At 42.8% G+C, this 22,561-nt stretch overlaps 1 protein-coding gene across 7 annotated transcripts in view; it reads right to left on the bottom strand.

The window, feature by feature from the left end:
* Nucleotides 1–298: 298 nt before the first annotated feature.
* The window catches only part of mcrip1 (MAPK regulated corepressor interacting protein 1), a 33,488-nt gene continuing 11,225 nt past the window's right edge, over nucleotides 299–22,561 (bottom strand). For 3 of the 7 annotated variants that reach the window (XM_060901493.1, XM_060901490.1, XM_060901492.1), the window contains 4 exons: nucleotides 22,091–22,163; nucleotides 18,113–18,228; nucleotides 17,726–17,821; nucleotides 11,420–13,872 (listed from right to left, as the gene is read on the bottom strand). In XM_060901493.1, coding sequence (XP_060757476.1) covers nucleotides 13,703–13,872; nucleotides 17,726–17,821; nucleotides 18,113–18,228; nucleotides 22,091–22,098 — 390 coding nt within the window. In that variant the 5' untranslated portion in view covers nucleotides 22,099–22,163 and the 3' untranslated portion in view covers nucleotides 11,420–13,702. The other 4 variants (XR_009650848.1, XM_060901491.1, XM_060901494.1 and 1 more) reach the window with 4 other exon arrangements.

The following is a 22,561-nucleotide window of genomic DNA, read 5'->3' as shown; positions in this document are numbered from 1 at the left end:
GCCTATTGGCTACAAATCCAAATACAATTGGATGATCAAATTGTCAATCCAAATGTCCGATCAAATTGTCAATCCAAATGTCCACTCTCATTTAGTTTAATGGTCAGGGCATTCTGTCAAGGAATTGGACTACCCTGGATGGAGGATATTCTCCCCAGAGACTCTGTCGAAAAATTTCTGATTGGTTGCATTTTTTGTTTTTCCAACACAAAACCACTCAAATGTGCAGTACATAGACAGAAAACAACAGAAACCAGTGGGTGTAATAGTGTAAAGTTGCAAACAAGGAACACAGAGACCATTTTTATTTTATTTATTTTGATTTAAAATTCATAATTTTATTTACAGAATTACTCAGACAGTTTTTCCCCCCTCTGAGGATTCCTGAACCTTCTCTGAATACCTTGAAAGCCCTGACGGTTCGTCACATATATATGATTTTGTACTTCCTTCAGCTATGAACTGTAGGAGTAAAAATGTTAACTTCAACAACTCAGACAGAGGTTGAAAAAATATGTACAGTTTTCTAGCCTGACCTCTTCAAGCCAAGAGAAAAGCAAGAACCTTTGGCAGACACAACACTAGCTTACTACTCAAGACTGTTGTGCCAGTAGAGAAGCAATTTCAGCCAGAGATATTAATCACAATGTCTGTGTGACTGAGTTTGATCAATCGATGGTTTGCAGTATTTTTATCTACTCCTCCATGTCTTGGCTTAGCACTTAAGGTTACTTCGTAAGAAGGGCAACCAAATTTAGCACAGGTACTTAAGTACGGCATGACTCACTTGGCAGCAGAAATAGTGACATCATACAGTGGAAAATCACCAGTAATATTTTTTGATCTAAACTACTCCTACAATCACAGGTCTGCTTTTGTGATGGGAAAGCAACACTTGGCCTGCAAGTGTATAGCTTGGGGTTTGGTTTCTAATGGATCACAAGGGATTTTAGAGTTTTATTACATGTCTAAAGCCCATAGATTCATTTAAAAAAGTACTTTAATTATGATGGTTATAGAAGTGGTTGTTGTAGATGATGGTGGAAATCACAATATTCTTATAGTTATTATTAACTGATCTGACTGGTCACATGGATCAAATGGGTTTAATTCAAACCTTGATAATGTAAAACTTGGACCTAATGTGTTCTCTGGAATGCTCAAGAGATCATCCAGTGCTCATCAAAAACTCTTGGGCTCCAATAAATAGGGAGAATTTTATTATACACATCTGAATAGCTGGATTATATTTATCAAATAAATCTGTGCTGAGGGGGTCAGTGACATTAATTTACAGTTAAAACAGTCCCTGGTCTAAATTGCACTTTCGTTTTAGTCATGTGCGTTTTGACAGCGTGAGTACTTAAATTCTGGGTGGGGGTTTCATGTTAACTCTATATGGCATATCCTATTTGCTTCCTTGACAAAATCAACAGCAGCAAGTCTGTTAAACATTCAAGCACCTTCACGTTCACTCGATACGTGGTCGCAAAATATTTATTCATCTTCACTAACCGCTCCAGCCTGGTTAAGGTCACCCTGAGTGCCAGTCCATCACAGGGGATCATGCACACACACACTCCTTCACCCTGAGGGGCAAACTCAGGATCAAGTCAAGGACCTGGAGGTGTGAGGCAGAAAAGCCCTTTGCAAAATAAAATTAAGTTATTTTCACTTTTTTTGCCACGAGTGATCAATACTGTCATATTCCCTTCTCAGATGTATTTATGTTTGGACTTCAAGCTGTCCTGCACCAGCATGTATGAACACCAGTAGTTTTTAGCATGCTGCAGTCATATACAATCATGTCCAATTATTGTACCAATTAGTGAGAGTAAACATACAGGGGGATGAAATGAGAATAATGCAATTGTGAACTATAGGTTGAGATACCATAACATTTTATTTAAATTTCAAGGCTTAAAAGACACAGAAAAATGTAATTATACTCTTTTGCAAGTATTTATTTTCTTAATAAAAAAAAAGAATGTGGTATCTCTGTTAAAAAATATTTGGCCTTCCTTTACTATTACAATATTTTATTCTATCAAACTAACTTAACCCCCCCCAGCATTTCAGCACTTTCCTTGAAAGTGCCATGTTTGAAAGTTGAGCCTATGTTTAAGGCCACAGCCCGTCATGTTTTTCAGAGTGCAAGTCCTTCTCTCTGTCACTGCATACTGACTTCCTCCTGCCATCTCCTTCTGTCTGGTTATAATCTTTATTATAAACAACGTGTATGAAAAAAATCCAGAATACAAAATGAAAAAAAATAAAGTGACAACAAATTCCCTGAAATTTGAACTCTGTGAATAAGAGGTGCACAGATTCAGCATGAGAATCAGAGATATGACGGGCCTTGAACATAGATCAGCCAGTTTGTTGAGACCAGAGTTCGATGAGGCAGAGAAGGAAGAAGGTTTCTGGCTTAAATGTGGCTGACAGAAGGTTGTTGGCATAAAAAAAGCCCCAAAGAGAGTAAGTGGGGAAAAAAAAAAGCTGCTGGACCAAGATGAGAGGGGAAATTCATTAAGACTTCTTGCAGTCCTGTGTGCTTGGCCTCCTGAGTTCACTCAGGTCCACTGGGGTGAAGGCTGAAACAGATTAAACACATGCTTCAACAAGACTTAAAAAAATCAAATCAAAATCATGGTGTCTAAGTAAGATTTGCTAGTCACTACACAAGACAACCATGTCATTCGTTTCCAAACTTTTAATCAACTGCCGCAACACACTACAAGGCGGACTATAGCTCAGCCCAAAACATTTTTGGTCAAAATAAAAGTTTGTGAGCCACTAAATAAAATGCATACATGTTTAACAAACTAATTGTCTTCTTAAAAAAACAAAAAAACAAAAAACACACCAGTAAAATATTTAACTAAAATCTTCACAATTATCTGGCACCCTGAAGAGATAACACCAATTTAATAATCTCAAAAAAGATATCTTTAAAGTGCCCCATTTATTGAAGCTCCCATTGTCCATCACTTAGTGCTTTCAGCAGCTAGTGAGCTGATGCACCCTTTTTGGTCAGACAGTCCGCAAGCTGTTCTTTTGTGTTGCTCCATAACACACGCTCAATCCTCTGCATTTGAACAAGTTCTTTGATGCTGCTCATTTCCAAGCGGAGTCTTTTCTCAGAAACGGACTTGGTAGACTTCAGTGCATCAACAAGGGAATGATTGTCTGTTACACAGATGATGGGTTGTGAGTGTTCAGTGTCACCTGATGTCAGTTCAGAGAACAGCATTGCCAGAAAAATGGCATTATCGATCCCATCAGACATTGCCAATGTTTCTCCAGCAAGGGTACTTCGCACAACCCTTTTAACTCTCTTTGACTGCCATGCCAGAGGGGAAAATTTTCCATTTTCTCCCATCAAAACAATCATATGTCCACCCTGACTGCCTCCATCTGAAAGATTTCCAAATGAGGCATCACTGAACATTACGAGTTTGAGAGCCTGGTCACTTCCCAAATGTTGAAAGGTAAGCATAACTCTCTTTGATTTAAGCTCGCATACAATTCTGTTTGCCTCGTGGATTGTTTGCACTGTAGCATTTTTAAGTTTGGAGGCCAGGTTGCTGGCATCAAACAGGACATCTGGCCTACTCTGTCGTGCTACCCAGAGAATCTGGCCTATCTTTGACCGGAGTTGGTCTCTTTCATCTTCACAAAGAGAAGAGTCCTATTGCACAGCTCGTGAAGGTGACATGTGTATACCGGTAGGTTGCAAGCGCTGAATGTAATTTTCCTGGTGGACTTTCACAGTTTTCTTAACAGTTACAAAATCCATTCCCACATAGCAGAAGTTATCATGCTCCTCACGACCAACTTGAAAGACTGACCTGAGGTGAGGTATCACTGTTTTGGAGAAACTTTGTGTGCCTCCCCCACATGAAGTCATCTACATGGCAGGCAAGTATTCCCATCACATTACAGTCCTGATCAGTCCAGTAGAAAACAGCAGGGTTGACCTTGGATATCTTGCCTCCTGCTTCCAGCACTATTTCCCTCACTCTGTTGTACCAGTACAGTGAGGCATCTGCCAAACCATACACACACCTTTTAAGTTTCCATAATATTCCTTTGCAGTCTGCCTCAGGAGGAGGCCTGATGTAAATGTCACATGATAGTTCCATCCCCTGTAGGAAGGCAGCTTTTATGTCCATGGAATGGAGTGTCCATTGCCTTTGACAGATAACAGCTAAAAGTAGTCGAAGAGATTCTGTGGCACAAGTCAGTGAATCTGTCGGTAACTGTGATGCTCTAAACTCTTCAAAACCTCTTGCCACTAGCCTTGCTTTTGGTACTACACCAGTAGGTGTCTCCTTCAGGGTGCATACCCATCGCGTACTAATGCTGTTCTGTCCTTTGTCTGGCACATTTTCAAACACAATGTTATCTCTCCAATTCTTTAACTCTTCTTGCTTTGCATGGTCAAATGACACATCTCTTGTTATTAACACATCACTGTTTGTAGTATCAACAATGGGCTCTACCTGAAGGTTCTCCAATTTTGATATATCAACTGAATCAATTTTGCCCTTAACATTGGCTGGTTCAATGAATTGTAGGTTGTACCAGCTTTTGTATTTGCCTGTGGCCTTACCTGCCCGCCCAAGAACTTCTGCTCTGTGTATAGTCCCACTGTGACGATCTCTGTAGTTCAAAACTTGTCCACTTTTCAGATTAACTTCAGTTCTGTGCTCCACATCAGTTTCTGTCTCTGTACCAGCATTGTTGTGATGTTCTGCCTGCCCTCCTGTCGATACTCCTTTCTCAGTGTCATTATCAACATCATTGTGATTTTCAGGATCCTCGTCATCAGAGTCATTCACACTGTCAGCATCAGTTGTTGAGTTCTGTCTCTGTTCAAAGTCTGTGATTCTCTCTGCGTTTTCATTTATGGCATGTTCATCACCATCTTTCATTTTCATAAGTCTGAGGTAGTGCACCCTAACACAGGTGCTTCCATGTCTGACAAACACCACTGCTCCATCCTGATCGATCACAACTCCTGGTCCCTTCCATTCTGGACAATCCACTCTCTTGTAGTACACCTTGTCACCTGTTTCGTATCTCTCATCTGTATTACGCACCTGCTTGCATAGTGCTCTTCTTATTCTCTCAGAACACTGCCTCTGTAAATGCCTTTTTAGCTGCGTGCAATGCAGAGATGTGTTTCGCTACCCACTCACTTTTCGTGGTGCCCTCCAGGGCAGGTGGCTTGTCAGTTAGCACAGAGGGCAGGTTAGGATTCTGTCCAAATACTAGCTGATGAGGACTATAACCGTGAACATTTTGCATGGTATTCTTTGCCATAAGTGCCCAATCCAATGCAGTGTCCCAGTCACAGTTGTTACTTGTCTTGACTTTCATAATGATCTCAGTGAGAGTTTGTGTCGCTCTATTAACCCATTACTCCAGGGGCTGTATCCCGCAGTTGTTTTTACTTCAATGTTGAAGTTTTCTGCCATATCTCTGACCTCTTCATTGTTGAACTCTCCTCCATTGTCACTGAACAGCTTCTGAGGTGGGCCATGGACGCTTATCCAGTCGTGTATGAAGTGTTTAACGATTTCAGATCCTTTCTTTGTAATCAAGACACTTCCTGCACCAAATCTTGTAAACTGGTCAATAATGTGCAGATACCACAGACCTGGCTCTAGTTCATGGAGGTCGACTGCCACAGTTTCATTGTGCTGAGATGCTAGTCGAAGGCCAACAGCAGGCCTCGGTTTAATCTTGCTGTGTCTCTGACAGGTTTCACACTCATTCACAATTCTCTGAAGAATGGTAGCACACTCAGCATCTCTGTTTCCAGAGCTTAACAGGAGCCTCAGCAATCTGTCGATAGAAGTGTGACCAAATTGTCTGTGAAGCTTCAAAAGAATCTTTTTCTTCTCTGTTGTGTTCATGTTTTCTGAGATTGTCAGTATTTCTTCATCTCTGTTCTCATGTGGAGTGACATCCTCATGCTCAATTGATAGGAGTACACCGTCATCAGCTTGAATAGCTCTGCCCTCTTTATCCATAATGTTCACACAGTAATGGCCAGAGCTCGTAAAGTCCAGCTTTATAGGTTGCTGGAACATCACTGTGCTGTCATTTTTCATATCGAGTAGAGTTCCTGCTCTCTTCATGGATGCTTTACTCAAAAGAAGTGGAATCTTAGCTGGAACGACTTCGATCTCAATGTTGCACTTTGTCTTGCCAATTTTTGCAGGAATCTTTAGTTTTCTGGTGGAATGGACAACTTTCCCATCCCCAAACTTAAACGGCCTATTACTTTGTTGTTCAGACATCTTCAGATTCTCTCTCTCACTTTTACCCAGTCCTTTGACATACAGTGCTGCTTGAAAGTTTGTGAACCCTTTAGAATTTTCTATATTTCTGCATAAATATGACCTAAAACATCAACAGATTTTCACACAAGTCCTAAAAGTAGATAAAGAGAACCCAGTTAAACAAATGAGATAAAAATATTATACTTGGTCATTTATTTATTGAGGAAAATGATCCAATATTACATATCTGTGAGTGGGAAAAGTATGTGAACCTCTAGGATTAGAAGTTAATTTGAAGGTGAAAGTAGAGTCAGGTGTTTTCAATCAATGGGATGACAATCAGGTGTGAGTGGGCACCCTGTTTTCTTTAAAGAACAGGGATCTATCAAAGTCTGATCTTCACAACACATGTTTATGGAAGTGCATCATGGCATGAACAAAGGAGATTTCTGAGGACCTCAAAAAAAGCGTTGTTGATGCTCATCAGGCTGGAAAAGGTTACAAAACCATCTCTAAAGAGTTTGGACTCCACCAATCCACAGTAAGACAGATTGTGTACAAATGGAGGAAATTCAAGGCCATTGTTACCCTCCCCAGGAGTGGTCAACCAACAAAGATCACTCCAAGAGCAAGGTGTGTAATAGTCGGTGAGGTCACAAAGGACCCCAGGGTAACTTCTAAGCAACTGAAGGCATCTCTCACATTGGCTAATGTTCATGAGTCCACCATCAGGAGAACACTGAACAACAATGGTGTGCATGGCAGGGTTGCAAGGAGAAAGCCACTCCTCTCCAAAAAGAACATTGCTGCTCATCTGCAGTTTGCTAAAGATCATGTGAACAAGCCAGAAGGCTATTAGAAAAATGTTTTGTGGATGGATAAGACCAAAGTAGAACTTTTTCGTTAAATGTGAAGCATTATGTTTGGAAAAAGGAAAACACTGCATTCCATCATAAGAACCTTATCCCATCTGTGAAACATGGTGGTGGTAGTATCATGGTTTGGGCCTGTTTTGCTGCATCTGGGCCAGGATGGCTTGACATCATTGATGGAACAATGAATTCTGAATTATACCAGCGAATTCTAAAGGAAAATGTCAGGACATCTGTCCAAGAACTGAATCTCAAGAGAAGGTGGGTCATGCAGCAAGACAACGACCCTAAGCACACAAGTCGTTCTACCAAAGAATGGTTAAAGAAGAATAAAAAGTTAATGTTTTGGAATGGCCAAGTCAAAGTCCTGACCTTAATCCAATCGAAATGTTGTGGAAGGACCTGAAGCGAGCAGTTCATGTGAGGAAACCCACCAACATCCCAGAGTTGAAGGTGTTCTGTATGGAGGAATGGGCTAAAATTCCTCCAAGCCGGTGTGCAGGACTGATCAACAGTTACTGGAAACGTTTAGTTGCAGTTATTGCTGCACAAGGGGGGGGGTGTCACATTAGATACTGAAAGCAAAGGTTCACATAATTTTGCCACTCACAGATATGTAATACTGGATCATTTTCCTCAATAAAAAAATGACTAAGTATAATATTTTTGTCTCATTTGTTTAACTGGGTTCTCTTTATCTACTTTTAGGACTTATGTGAAAATCTGACGTTGTCTCATCTCATCTCATTATCTCTAGCCGCTTTATCCTGTTCTACAGGGTCGCAGGCAAGCTGGAGCCTATCCCAGCTGACTACGGGCGAAAGGCGGGGTACACCCTGGACAAGTCGCCAGGTCATCACAGGGCTGACACAGACACAGACAACCATTCACACTCACATTCACACCTACGGTCAATTTAGAGTCACCAGTTAACCTAACCTGCATGTCTTTGGACTGTGGGGGAAACCGGAGCACCCGGAGGAAACCCACGCGGACACGGGGAGAACATGCAAACTCCGCACAGAAAGGCCCTCGCCGGCCACAGGGCTCGAACCCAGACCTTCTTGCTGTGAGGTGACAGCGCTAACCACTACACCACCGTGCCGCCCCAATCTGATGTTGTTTTAGGCCATATTTATGCAGAAATATAGAAAATTTGAAAGGGTTCACAAACTTTCAAGCACCACTGTAACTGTCTAGCCATTCCTCACCACACACAGTATGTGTACATGCTGTGTCTATTACTGCAGAGCCAAAACATTCAGTCAACAGGATTTCAGCATTAGTGGGTGATTCTTTTGTAAAAAAAAAAGAGTGATGTTGCACTCCTCAGCGTCTTAAGTCTCACAGTCGTCGGTGACTTTAACCTGTTCACTCGTGTGGGCAGTCTTTAGCCCAATGAAATGTACTTTGACAAACGGCACATTTGGATCTGCGCCCATATCTGTCCAATGGGTTAGTACCAGGCAGCGGTGCTTTCTGTTGCTCATCTTGTTTTGGCCACGGTCTGCCTTTATGTTGTCGTTTCTGTTCCGTTGTTACATATGCAGCTTCATGATTTATTCCAATCGTTTGACCAGACGTTTTCCCGCCGAAAATCCGTTTCAGTGCCGATTTCATTGCAGCAAAACTCAAATCTGTACAGGCCATCAAAGCTAATTGTTTGTCTTTCATGTCCAAGCATGCAGTATCCAGTAGTTTAAATGCTAATACGGCATCGGGCAGTTCCATTTTATACTTGCGCATTCGCGTGTATCGCTGTTCAAATTCAATTATGAAGTCCGCCATGGACACACTACTGTCTCTCGCTATCTTGTCAAAGTTTGAATATGCCTCATATGTCCTGTCCTTTTCCTCTACTAGAAACCGTCAAGTTTTTCCATTAGCGTAGTCATGCCAGTGTCTTTGTTAAGGTCGTCCACGGGTATCTCCATTGCGGTTTTCCGGGCTCTCCCTGTTAGTCCCAGAGCCACTGCAAGCGCTTGCTTCTTCTTCTTTCCGAGCTCCATCACTCTAATCCACATTTCTACTTCGTTCTTCCAACTTTCGTATGGCTTCCCTTCATCGAAGGTCAGTGGATTTTTATAATTTGTAACCATCCTCTGCTACCATTGCTAGTCACTACACAAGACAACCATGTCATTCGTTTCCAAACTTTTAATGAACTGCCGCAACACACCACAAGGCGGACTATAGCTCAGCCCAAAACATTTTGGTCAAAATAAAAGTCTGTGAGGGCAGCACGGTGGTGTAGTGGCTAGCGCTGTTGCCTCACAGCAAGAAGGTCCGGGTTCGAGCCCCGTGGCCGGCAAGGGCCTTTCTGTGTGGAGTTTGCATGTTCTCCCCGTGTCCGCGTGGGTTTCCTCCGGGTGCTCCGGTTTCCCCCACAGTCCAAAGACATGCAGGTCAGGTTAACTGGTGACTCTAAATAGACCGTAGGTGTGAATGGGAGTGTGAATGGTTGTCTGTGTCTATGTGTCAGCCCTGTGATGACCTGGCGACTTGTCCAGGGTGTACCCCGCCTTTCGCCCGTAGTCAGCTGGGATAGGCTCCAGCTTGCCTGAGACCCTGTAGAACAGGATAAAGCGGCTAGAGATAATGAGATGAGATGAAAAGTCTGTGAGCCGCTAAATAAAATGCATTCATGTTTAACAAGATTAGCCACAAATTGTTGGGGGTAGAGTAGGGAATATGCTTTTTTGTTTTAATTTTGATTATTATGGCTTATAGCTCATGAAAACCAGAAATCCAGTCTCTCAAATTATTAGAATATTTCATTTTGAGTTTTACTCAAACTGCATAAATACCATTGCCGCTTTTCCACTACAAACGCGGCTGAGTCGGGCTGAGCCGAGCCGTGCCGTGCTGAGTCGAGCTGAGTGAGGCTATTGGAGTTGCATTTCGACTACAACCGCGCTGAACCGTGCTGGCTGGAAGTGGGTGGACACATTGGGTGGAGTTAGCGAAAGTGGGTGGACGTCACGTGATGTCGTTAGGCTGCGCAAACAGTGACATCAGTGAGCTTTTAAGCGGTAGTCTCACAACCCGGATAGTAAACAATAAACATGGAGGACATGGAGTCGTTAGTGTTGCTGGTCTTGGTGCTGTGGCTTGTTGTCACCGGCAACGCCAACAGATACTGGCAAGAGCGTATAGATGAGGCGAGGCGCATAAGGCTTCAGAAATTCTCGTAATTTGTAATTCTTCTTCTTCCGGGTTTACAGATCCCAGCGTGCTCGCGGGGCGTGTGTGGGCATGTGAGGACACTCCTCCTCACCAATCAGTGCACAGGGGAGTGTCTGCTCACGCCCCCAGCCTCACTCGGCTCGCTTTGGCTCGCTTCAGCCCCACTCCAAAACGGTGCGAGTTTTAGGGGCTAAGCAGGGCTGAAGCGAGCTGAGTCGTGCTGTTTTTTGGTAGTCGAAACGCGAGCCGTGTCGGGCTGAAGTGAGCTGAAAAAGGGTAGTGGAAAAGGGCCATATGTCTCTCTCAGTCTAGTTCAGTAGATGCAACTACAATCATGGGGAAGACTGCTGACTTGACCATTGTCCAGATGATGATCATCGACACACTCCACAAGGAGGGTAAGCCACAGGAAGTCATTGCTGAAAAGGCTGGCTGGAAAAGGTACACAAGCAACAGGGATGACTGTAGCCTTGAGAGGATTGTCAAGAAAAGTTGATTCAAGAACTTGTGAGAGCTTCACAAGGAGTGGACGGAGGTTGATGGCAGTGCATCAAGAGCCACTGCACACAGACTTCTTCAGAAAAGGGGCTACAATTGTCGCATCCTAATATCAAGCCACTCCTGAACCAGAGATCATGTCAGAAGTGTTTTACCTGGGCTAAGGAGAGAAAGAACTGGACTGTTGCTCAGTGGACTTGATAAAACACAGTAGACCAACATCAGCAGATGACATCTCATCTCATTATCTCTAGCCGCTTTATCCTTCTACAGGGTCACAGGCAAGCTGGAGCCTATCCCAGCTGACTACGGGCGAAAGGCGGGGTACACCCTGGACAAGTCACCAGGTCAACACAGGGCTGACACATAGACACAGACAACCATTCACACTCACATTCACACCTACGGTCAATTTAGAGTCACCAGTTAACCTAACCTGCATGTCTTTGGACTGTGGGGGAAACCGGAGCACCCGGAGGAAACCCACGCGGACACGGGGAGAACATGCAAACTCCGCACAGAAAGGCCCTCGCCGGCCACGGGGCTCAAACCCAGGACCTTCTTGCTGTGAGGTGACAGCGCTAACCACTACACCACCGTGCCGCCCTATCAGCAGATGACATGGCACCCCAAATCATCATAAACTGCAGAAACTTCAGACTGGACTTCAAACTCCTTGGATTCTGTGCCTCTCCGCTCTTCCTCCAGACTCTAGGACAGGGATGGGCAACTTGCATGATAAAGAGGGCCACAATTTTTCATCACCACCATCAGAGGGCCACATGACCGCGCACTTCAACTAATCAGATATATGAGAGAAGTTACAAAAGAATTTTAAATAGAACAAAATATTTGTATATTCTTATGTCTGTATGTTTATTGAACCAACATACATTTATTTAATATTTTCCACACTGAAATGCATTTTTAACATAATGCTCGTCTTGTTAAACGACAAACAAGTTTGTTTTAAAAGAAACAAAGTGCAAAGGGCTCACATTCAATGAGGCACAAAACTAAAAAAGAACAGCGGCCCAACATTAAGTGCAACTCAATGAGATAGGCGCACAATAGACTGGATATCAATGTCAATCTTTGTGCATCCAATCCTCATCAAATGAAAAAGAGTATCATCCGTGAATCTGTTCCTCTCTTTGACTTAATGTGCTTCATTGTTGAAAAGCTGCTCTCACAAATCTAAGTGCTCCCAAACATGCTGGCCACTGACAGAGCAAAATCTCTGAGGAGTGGAAAACGTGCCTCTGGTAGCAGTCTCCAAAATGAAATTCCCCTCTCATTGCGCTTTGCTTGAAAATACGGATCTGACTGCAACTCGCAGAGTTCGAGCTGCAGTTCTGATGGTTGCTTGCTGACAGCAGCAGAGACGGGGTCCGTGAATAGCGTAATTTGTTGTTTCATCACATGAAAATCTCGGAAACGATCATTAAACTGCTCCTGCAATTTTTCGATGTCGGCCCTATACTTCTGAAGTAGTTTCTCGCACCTGGGGTTATCTTTTCGCATCTCCTCACAAGCAGGAAAGTGTGCCAAATTTGGACGATGGGAAGAAAATCCTTCTATGAATAGGTCGAGTTTACACTGGAATGCGGTTGTGTGCACATACAGATCGCAAACAGTTTGGTCTCTCCCCTGCAAGTGTGTGTTAAGGTGCTTGAGATGCGAGGTGATGTCTGTCAGAAAGGCCATGTCGCAAATAAACTGTGTGTCTGAGTTTTCTGCAGTAGGTGCTTGTATCACCACCAACACTGTTCTCCAAGAACACTGGTAGTTCAGAGCGCAGCGCAAAAAAACGCTCCAGACACTTCCCTCGACTCATCCATCTGATCTCAGCGTGCATTTGTAAATCCCCATACGTGGCGTCCACTTCATCCAAAAAGGCAATGAACCTCCTGTGATAAAGGGACCTGTTCCCCCCCCTCTGATGAGATTTGTTACTTTGGTCACTAAATCCATAATGTGGCTAAAGTTCAGTGTCTTCGCGCAGAGGGCTTCCTGGAGAGATAAAATGCATGGCATGTTAAAAAAATATTTTTGTCCTGCCATGTCAAACTCAGGCCTACATCTCACAGTTAATATGAGGCTACTCACCTGATGTATGATACAGTGCAGTATAGGGCAGTTTACCCCGCTCTGTCGGAAGAGCCCCGTGAAACCTCTGTGTCTTCCCTGCATCGCGGGTGCGCCATCCGTAATAACAGTTGACAGCTTGTCAAAGCCACCATATCCACTTGCAACACTGTCAACAGCGTTGAATATATCGGTGCCCTTAGTTGTATCATGCAGAGAAACCAATTTTAATAGCTCCTTGTGCACTTCAAATGAACTGTCAATAGTTCTCGTAAAGATCAGTAGCTGGCTAACATCCATCACATCTGTACTCTCATCCAAAGCCAAGGAGAAGTACTTGCAGTCATGCATGACTTTTCTCAGCTTAATTTCGACATGATCGTGAATGTCAAAAATTCTGCGCGTCACTGTGCGTCAGGACAAATAGACCGTTTCAAAGTGTTTAACCATCTTATCGTCACCAAAAGCTTTGGCCATTTCCACGGCGCACACCTTGACAATTTCCCCATCTGACAATGGCTTCTTTGCTTTGGCAAGCTCAAGTGAAACAGCATAAGAGGCTTTGAGTGCTGATTCCTGTGTAGCTGTGGCTCTGTTGTTGGTTTACTTTTGATTTGAGGTCAGCTACGACAGCGGCCCTTGCAGCTCCAGTGTACTTCTTATATTTAACTTTGTGCAAGGTGTTGTAGTGGCGATTTAAGTTGAAATCTTTCATGACTGCTATGGTTTCTAAGCAAACCAGACACATGGGTTTGCCTTTGAATTCTATGAAGAGATAATCTTCCCATCTTGACTGAAAGGTATGGTTTTTTTGATCGAGTTGTCTTTTTTTTTGCACTCTCTCGTCTCTCTTCCTCGCTGAAGGGGGTAAGGCCCAGGGCCCCGATATTGTTTGCATAGGAAGCGCCCTCTATCGGTCAACAGTGTAATTACAACTGTAAAAAAAAAAAAGGCCGCAGTTATTTTTTTTTCCTGATAATTAATAAATGATCTACGGGCCGCACTGAGTAAGGAGGCGGGCCGCATGCCGCCCGCCAGTTGCCCATCCCTGCTCTAGGACCTTGATTTCCAAATGAAATGCAAAATTTACTTTCATCTGAAAAAGAGGACTTTGGATCACTGAGCAACAGTCCAGTTCTTCCTCTCCTTCACCCAGGTAAAATGTTTCCTTCCTTGTGGAGGGTGTCGATGATGGTCTTCTGGACAACTGTCAAGTCAGCAGTCTTCCCAATGATTGTGGTTGCATATACTGAACTAGACCAAGAGATACACTTGCATTTGTACTGTTCTACTCAAACCTGAAATGAAATATTATAATAATTTGAGATACCAGATTCCTGATTTTCTTGAACAATAAGCCATAATCATCAAAATTACAACAGTCTTGAAATATTTCACTTTGCATGTAATGAACATGGGGGGGGGGGAGAATGTGTATACACACACACACACCTTTTTGAATTAAATTATGAAACTATGAACTTTTTCAGGATATTCCTATATTTTGAGATGCACTAGTAAATGCATTTCTGACACCCAACAATAGAGGGTGCAATTTAGTAATAAGACTGCATCCTCCCAAGTGGAACAAATCAGTGGGCCTACAAAAGTATGTTATAGTGATTGGTTGACTTGCATGCTGAATGACAAGATTAATCCTAGTTTGTCTTTGCCAACCATTTTTAACAACCAAGGAGCAACTCTAACTAGCAAACATTAATGCTGTCTAACTAAAGAATGTTAAGTGATTTATAATAAAAATATTTATCCATACAGTTATAATAATGTTGTTGATGAGTGGCCAGTCATCCAGCATTGTCATCCTCAATATCTATAATACTAAAGGAAAGCTGTCGGTCTCTGTCTGTTCACATATGCAAATCGACATGTCTGGATGTACATACTCTATACTTTGCACGTGGATTGGTGACACCCCAGAGGGGCCCAAGACAACATTTTCAATCTTCCAAAACATGGGATTAGTGCTAATCCAACCCACTATTCGTTTCCCATAGGCTACATGCTCATGCTAGCACACTGCGTGCAGCCTCAGCAGGGAATCCCGTCCCCCACTCGCCTGACAGTTTCGATTGCACAGAACCTCGCAATCGGCGCTCCTCGCTGAAGACTTCTGCTAGGGCTGAGTCTACATCTCCTCAGTGACTGGCAATAACTACTACATCTCCTCTCTCCCACTGGCAATAACTGTGAGATTTAGTATTTTTCAGTTTTTCTTTAGGTTTCACTCACAGTTTGGAAATTGCAGATGATGACAGTGTCAATCTTCTTTTTGCTGCTCCCTATTAGGGGTCGCCACACTGGATCTTTCGTCTCCATTGCTCCCTGTCTTCCACATCCTTTTCTACCACACCTGCCACTTTCATGTCCTCTCTCATCACATCACATCCATGTATCTCCTCTTTGGACTTCCTCGTTTTCGTGTGCCTGGCAGCTCCATCCTCAACATTCTCCTTCCAACATGCTCTGCATTTCTTCTCAGGATGTGCCCATACCATCTCAGTCTCATCTCTCTTAGCTTAATTCCAAAGCTCTCCACATGTGCTGTCCCTCTGATGTGCTCGTTCCTTATCCTGTCCAACCTCGTCACTCCCATAGCAAACCTTAACATCCTCAACTCCGCCACCTCCAACTTTGCCTCCTGTCTGTCCGTTAAGGGTACAGTCTCCAATCCATACATCACAGCTGATCTCACTACTGTCTTATACATCTTACCTTTCACTTTTGCTGGGACTTTCCTATCACAAATGACTCCCGAAATCCTTCTCCAACTGCTCCACCTTGCCTGCACTCTCTCACCTCACTATCGCAGTCCCCATTTTCCTGCACAGTTGACCCCAGGTACTTGAATTCACCAACTTTCTTTACGTCTACTCCTTGCATCTTCACTACACTCTCAACTACACTCTCATCCCCATTCTCATTGATGCACATGTATTCTGTTTTGCTACTGCTCACCTTCATTCCTCTTCGTTCCAATGCATACCTCCATCTTTCCAAACCCAGTTCAACCTCCTTTCTACTTTCACCACATCACAATATCATCCGCAAACATCATGTTCCATGGTGACTCACTTCGTCTGTCAAGCTATCCATCACTATGGCAAACAATAAAGGACTCAAAGTAGATCCTTGATGAAGTCCCACCTTCACCTTGAACCATTTAGTCATTCCAACTGCACACCTCACTGCTATTTCACTGTTCTCATACATGTCTTGCACCACTCTAATATACTTCTCATTCACTCCACACTTTCTCATACAGTACCATAACTCATCTCTCGGCACTCTATCGTATGCCTTCTCCAGGTCTACAAACACACAATGTAGCTTTCTCTGGCCCTCCCTGTACTTCTCCATTAACATTCTTAAAGCAAAAATTGCATCCGATGTGCTCTTCCTTGGCATAAACCTGTACTGCTGTTCACAGATTGCTACCTCTCTTCTCAATCTCACCTCCAATACCCTCTCATAATTTCATGGTGTGGCTCATCAATTTTATCCCTCTGTAATTACTGCAGCTCTGTACATCTCCCTTATTCTTGTATATTGGGACTAGCACGCTCTTTCTTCACTCATTTGGCATTTTCTCATTCTCTAGGATCTTATTAAACAATCTTGTTAGGAACTCCACAGCCGTCTCACCCAAACATCTCCAAGCCTAAATCGGGATGCCATCTGGTCCGACTGCTTTCCCAGTCTTCATTCTTTTCATGGCTGCCCTCACCTCATCCTTACTTACCAACTCTGCTTCCTGATTTGCTGTCTCCAACTAATTTCACCTTTTCTCTCTTGGATTCTCCTCATTTAATAAATCCTCAAAGTACTTTTTCCACCTTCTTAATACACACTCTTTGTCAGCACATTTCCATTTATATCTTTCATCACTCTTACCTGCCGTACATCCCTCGCTTCCCTGTTTCTCTGCCTAGCTAGTCTGTACAGGTCTTTCTCTCCTTTGGTCTCCAGTCTTTCGTACAACTCCTGGTATGCATCTGCTTTCGCCTTCGCTACTGCTCTATTTGCCTTCTGTCTCGTTTCTCTGTATAACCGCCTGCTTTCCTCATCTCTCTGACCATCCCAATTCTTCTTTGCTAGCCTCTTTTATAATTTCCTGCACTTCTTTGTTCCACCACCATGTCTCCTTGTCTTCCTTCCTCCTTTCCGATGACCACCCTAGCACCTTCCTTGCTGCCTCTCTTACTAGTATAGCAGTAGTATCCCAATCTTCTAGCAGACTTCCATTACCACTCAATGCTCGTCTCATTTCTTCCCTAAACTGCTTCTGATGTTCAACCTCTTAGTTTCCACCACTTAATCTTTGGCTCCACTATTTCATGTTTCCTCTTTTTCATTTTCAAGCTCATTCTGCACACGACCACTCGATGTTGTCTAGTTACACTCTCCCCTGCCATCATGTTACAATCTCCAATCTCCTTCAGGTTACCCCTTCTGCAGAGTATGTAGTCCACCTGTGTAGATCTTCCTCCACTCTTAAACGTCACCCTGTGCTGCTCTTTCTTCTTGAAGTATGTATTGACTATTGCAGTGTCAATAAAATTCCAAATTTATAGAATTTATGAATGTAGAAATTTAATGCATGTAGAAATTTTAATTCAAATGTCCACACTTTTTAAAACTGTTTTTTTAAAAAAAACAAAATCACACTGCAATAACCTATAATAATAATAATAATAATAATAATAATAATAATAACAACAACAACAACAGAGTAATAACCAAAGTAAATATGAAGCTCTGAAAACTCACAAAGCAAGTTAGGGTTTGGGCTTTTCTCTACATATTCTTGTGGTCCTCGTTCACTGTTCTGCGGTGATTTAATATCTCTTAAAACACACAACCATGCTGAAAGGAGAGCATAAGAAACATTATCAACATTTATAAAATTTTTCAATCATGAAGCTCATTTTAGAACATCTACTCGTAGTAAGTCTGGACTACATTGGGATGCCCTGTCACTCATTTGAAGTGACAAATGCATTCAACATTATGGCCTTAACTTACTACTGCTATGTTAAAAAACACAATAGTTTTTACAATTACACATGATTATTGACAAATACTAACATAAATGCACTTGAAAATGGAAAAAAGCATAATTGGACATTAAGAGCATGCATAGAAAGACAGACTTACTGTCATGAATAAAGCGCACGTTTTCTTCATGTGCCGGGGTGTAGAGCTCCCCAGTATTAGTTGGAGACCGAGGACTAGAGGTCCTTTTGTATGTATGCATTCTGGGAGTAGAGGAGCTGGAAGAAAAACAGTTGGTGGAATTAGAGTCCCTTTTCTCAGCGACCAGTTTCATTCCCTTAAAACTTTGTGAACTACAAAGTCACAGGAAATATTAAATAATACATATTCCCAAATTATTCAAGACAATTACCCAGAAGAGGATTCGATCAGCAGCTTAAAAACATGCTATGCCTCAAACCTGTATCCTGTGTTTATTGATGGTCCTTCTCCCTTCTAGCAAACCAGACACTGAATATCGTCCTCTCTGATCATGTCCCTTTTTAGTATGCTCAATAAGACCCAAATTTCACGATTTCATTTCATGATATTTTTACACACATCAGCCTTACTGAAACTGTAAACGATGCTTTTGTTTTGGATTCATGTGGCACATAATTAACCAAACCAAAATGGGGGGACCCCAAAACATTGGCTCTTGGGTGTGTGGGAAGAAAATGTACTCATAACTTTGTATTCACTGGTCAGCACGACAACAAACAAAACCACATAGAAACTGCATAAAATTGAGAACAAAGAGTTCATTTCAGGGCGGCACGGTGGTGTAGTGGTTAGCGCTGTCGCCTCACAGCAAGAAGGTCCTGGGTTCGAGCCCCGGGGCCGGCGAGGGCCTTTCTGTGTGGAGTTTGCATGTTCTCCCCGTGTCCGCGTGGGTTTCCTCCGAGTGCTCCGGTTTCCCCCACAGTCCAAAGACATGCAGGTTAGGTTGACTGGTGACTCTAAATTGACCGTAGGTGTGAATGTGAGTGTGAATGGTTGTCTGTGTCTATGTGTCAGCCCTGTGATGACCTGGCGACTTGTCCAGGGTGTACCCCGCCTTTCGCCCGTAGTCAGCTGGGATAGGCTCCAGCTTGCCTGCGACCCTGTAGAAGGATAAAGCAGCTAGAGATAATGAGATGAGAATGAGATGAGTTCATTTCATCTCATCTCGTTATCTGTAGCTGCTTTATCCTGTTCTACAGGGTCGCAGGCAAGCTGGAGCCTATCCCAGCTGGCTACGGGCGAAAGGCGGGGTACGCCCTGGACAAGTCGCCAGGTCATCACAGGGCTGACACAGACAACCATTCACACTCACATTCACACCTACGGTCAATTTAGAGTCACCAGTTAACCTAACCTGCATGTCTTTGGACTGTGGGGGAAACCGGAGCACCCGGAGGAAACCCACGCGGACACGGGGAGAACATGCAAACTCCACACAGAAAGGCCCTCGCTGGCCACGGGGCTCGAACCCGGACCTTCTTGCTGTGAGGCGACAGCGCTAACCACTACACCACCGTGCCGCCCAGAACAAAGAGTTGTGTCAAATATATTATTTAATAATACACCACAGCCCGCTATAATGAACTCATTGGGGAACGTCCAAATAATTAATGACAGTGTCTTGCAATAGTATTCATCCCCCTTGGTGTTTGTCCTGTTTTGTCGCATTACAAGCTGGAATTAAAATTGATTTTTGGGGGCTTAGCACCATTTGATTTACACAACATGCCTACCGCTTTAAAGGTGTTTTTTGTTTTTTTAATAGTGACAAACAATAAGATGGAAAAAAACAGAAATCTGGCATGTGCATAGGTATTCACACCCCCAAAGTCAATACTTTGTAGAGCCACCTTTTACTGCAATTACAGCTGCAATTCTCTTGGGGTATGTCTCTATTAGCTTAGCACATCTAGCCACTGGGATTTTTGCCCATTCCTCAAGGCAAAACTGCTCCAACTCCTTCAAGTTAGATGAGTTGCACTGGTGTACAGCAATCTTCAAGTTATGCCACAGATTCTCAATTGGATTGAGGTCTGGGCTTTGATTAGGCCATTCCAAGACATTTAAATGTTTCCCTTTAAACCACTCCAGTGTAGCTTTAGCAGTATGTTTAGGGTCATTGTCCTGCTGGAATGTGAACCTTCATCCCAGTCTCAAACCTCTGGCTGACTCAAACAGGTTTTCCTCCAGAATTGCCCTGTATTTAGTGCCATTCAGCTTTCTTTCAGTCCTGACCAGCTTTCCTGTCCCTGCAGATGAAAAACATCCCCACAGCATGATGCTGCCACCACCATGCTTCACTGTAAGGATGGTGTTCTCAGGGTGATTGAGTGTGTTGAGTTTGCACCACACGTGGAGTTTCCCATGATGACCAAAAAGTGCAATTTTAGCCTCATTTGACCAAATAATCTTCTTCCATGTGTTTGGGGAGTCTGACACATGCTGCTGGGCAAACTCCAAACATCTTTTCTTCAGCAATGGCTTTTTCTGGCCACTCTTCCATAAAGCCCCACTCTGTGAAGTGTACGGCTTAAAGTGGCCCTATGGACAGATACTCCCATCTCCGCTGTGCATCTTTGTAGCTCCTTCAGCGCTAATCTTTGGTGCCCTCCTCGCACGGTCTGTGAGTTTTGGTGGGCAGCCTTCTCTTGTCAGGTTTGTAGTGGTGCCATATTCTTTCCATTCTGCTATAATCGATTTAATGGTGCTCCCTGGGCTATTCAAAGCTTGGGATGGATATATATATATTTTTTATAACCCAACCCTGATCTTTACTTCTCCACAATTTTATCTCTGACCTTTCTGGATTACTCCTTGGTTTTCATGTTGCTTGTTTAGTAGTGTTGCAGAGTCAGGGTCCTTCCAGAACAGGTTGATTTATACAGACATCATGTGACACTTTGATTGCACACAGGTGAATCTTAATCAACTAATGATGTGACTTATGAAGTGAATTTGTTGGACCAGCTCTTATTTAGGGGTTTCATATGAAAGGGAGTGAATATCTATGCACACTCCAGATTTCTGATCTTAATTGTTGTGTCACAATTAAAAAAACAAACAAAAAACTATTCGCACCTTTAAAGTGGTAGGCATATTGTGTGAAACAATAAATAAACAAAAACAACAAAAAAAAGTGGGCCCCCCATTTTAATTCTAGCTTGTAATGCAACAAAACAGGACAAACACCAAGACACTGTAGCACCAAGAATGAACACCATATACGGTAAATAGAACTACATTTCCATATTTTATCTCTCACATATATTCTGACATACACGGTTATTCACTGAGCTGCCATTTTATTATACACTTCTACTTGGCACCTACACCTAGCATATGGCACAGTTGTACAGTTACTGACTGTAGTCATCTGTTGTTAGTGACAATTTTTACCTCCCTCTACCCCGCCTGATCACAAGTAGGCATTCACACCTCCTCCCATGTTCTCCCAGTTTCCTCTCTCATATGACGGCTACCAATTTCAAGAGGTTGAAGGTTAAAATGAGCTTCCTCTGAGACATGTGAAGACTAGCATTACACACATGAAGGAATACGGTATCTGCTCACAAAAGTCCCAAACTGGCTAGTGTCGCTGTGACTGACGAGAGAGAGAGAAGATGCCATTTCTTCCTCCCAGAGAGCAAAAGAAATTTTGTTTCCAAGATTCTGGACCACAGCTTGCTGTGGAATTATCGGGAGTTGAACTTGCAATTTCTGAATGATCGCGCAACAGAAAACCAGTCAGCCGATCTGGTACTTTCATGTGTTTTGAATGCGTCTTATGACCATATCTGATCAAGTACCAGTGTTGCCAATTCTGTCAAAAGCAAGCTATTACCCAAAACTTAAAGGAAGAGTAGCCTATATTTAGTCAGATAGAATTTTTAAATCAAAATGTTGGGTAATCAGACTGATAACAGCATACATAAATGAGTGTAAATGCAGCAACAACCTAGCATTAAACAGCAAATTCAGTGCTTTGAGAAGTAATTAGAATTATGAAAAAGGTACATAAATTAGGTTTAATTAGTTCAGTGCTAAACGTTGATATTGTCTAACTAAACAGATAAGAATAAAATTCATTTAAATCTTCACCTGGTCATTGTGTAATAAATAGGCTTATGTCTCCCCTTCACTGTACTGGACAGTACTTTCTGGCGCTCAGTACCTAGGAAAAGAGGCAGTATAAATTATACTGATGAACAGAGGAAGGTTACAATGCAGATTCAGACTGATGAGCTGGTAGTTCATGTACGTAGCTAGCGCACTGGTGAGCACCATTACACTTAGTTGCACATTCAGTAAAAATGTGCGCGCGACAAAACACGATCTTAAAAAAAAAAAAATCCTGTTTATCAGATATGTTAAGGGTAATTCCAGCCATGTGGATGACTTTTGAACTCATGCTGACTTGCAAAGTGTCTTACTGCCTGTAAGAGCTTAGCATCGGTGTGACGGTTAAGTATACAGCAAAGTAAAAGTCTCTGTCTGGGAGAAAACAGAAAAGTACAGTATTCAAAAATAAGATTCAATTCCTCAACTGTAGTGCTATGGGTGTGACATCAC

The sequence above is a fragment of the Neoarius graeffei genome, chromosome 20, assembly GCF_027579695.1.
Source record: "Neoarius graeffei isolate fNeoGra1 chromosome 20, fNeoGra1.pri, whole genome shotgun sequence".
NCBI classification, from domain to species: domain Eukaryota; kingdom Metazoa; phylum Chordata; class Actinopteri; order Siluriformes; family Ariidae; genus Neoarius; species Neoarius graeffei.
This window is presented reverse-complemented; position numbering and strand designations above follow the sequence as displayed.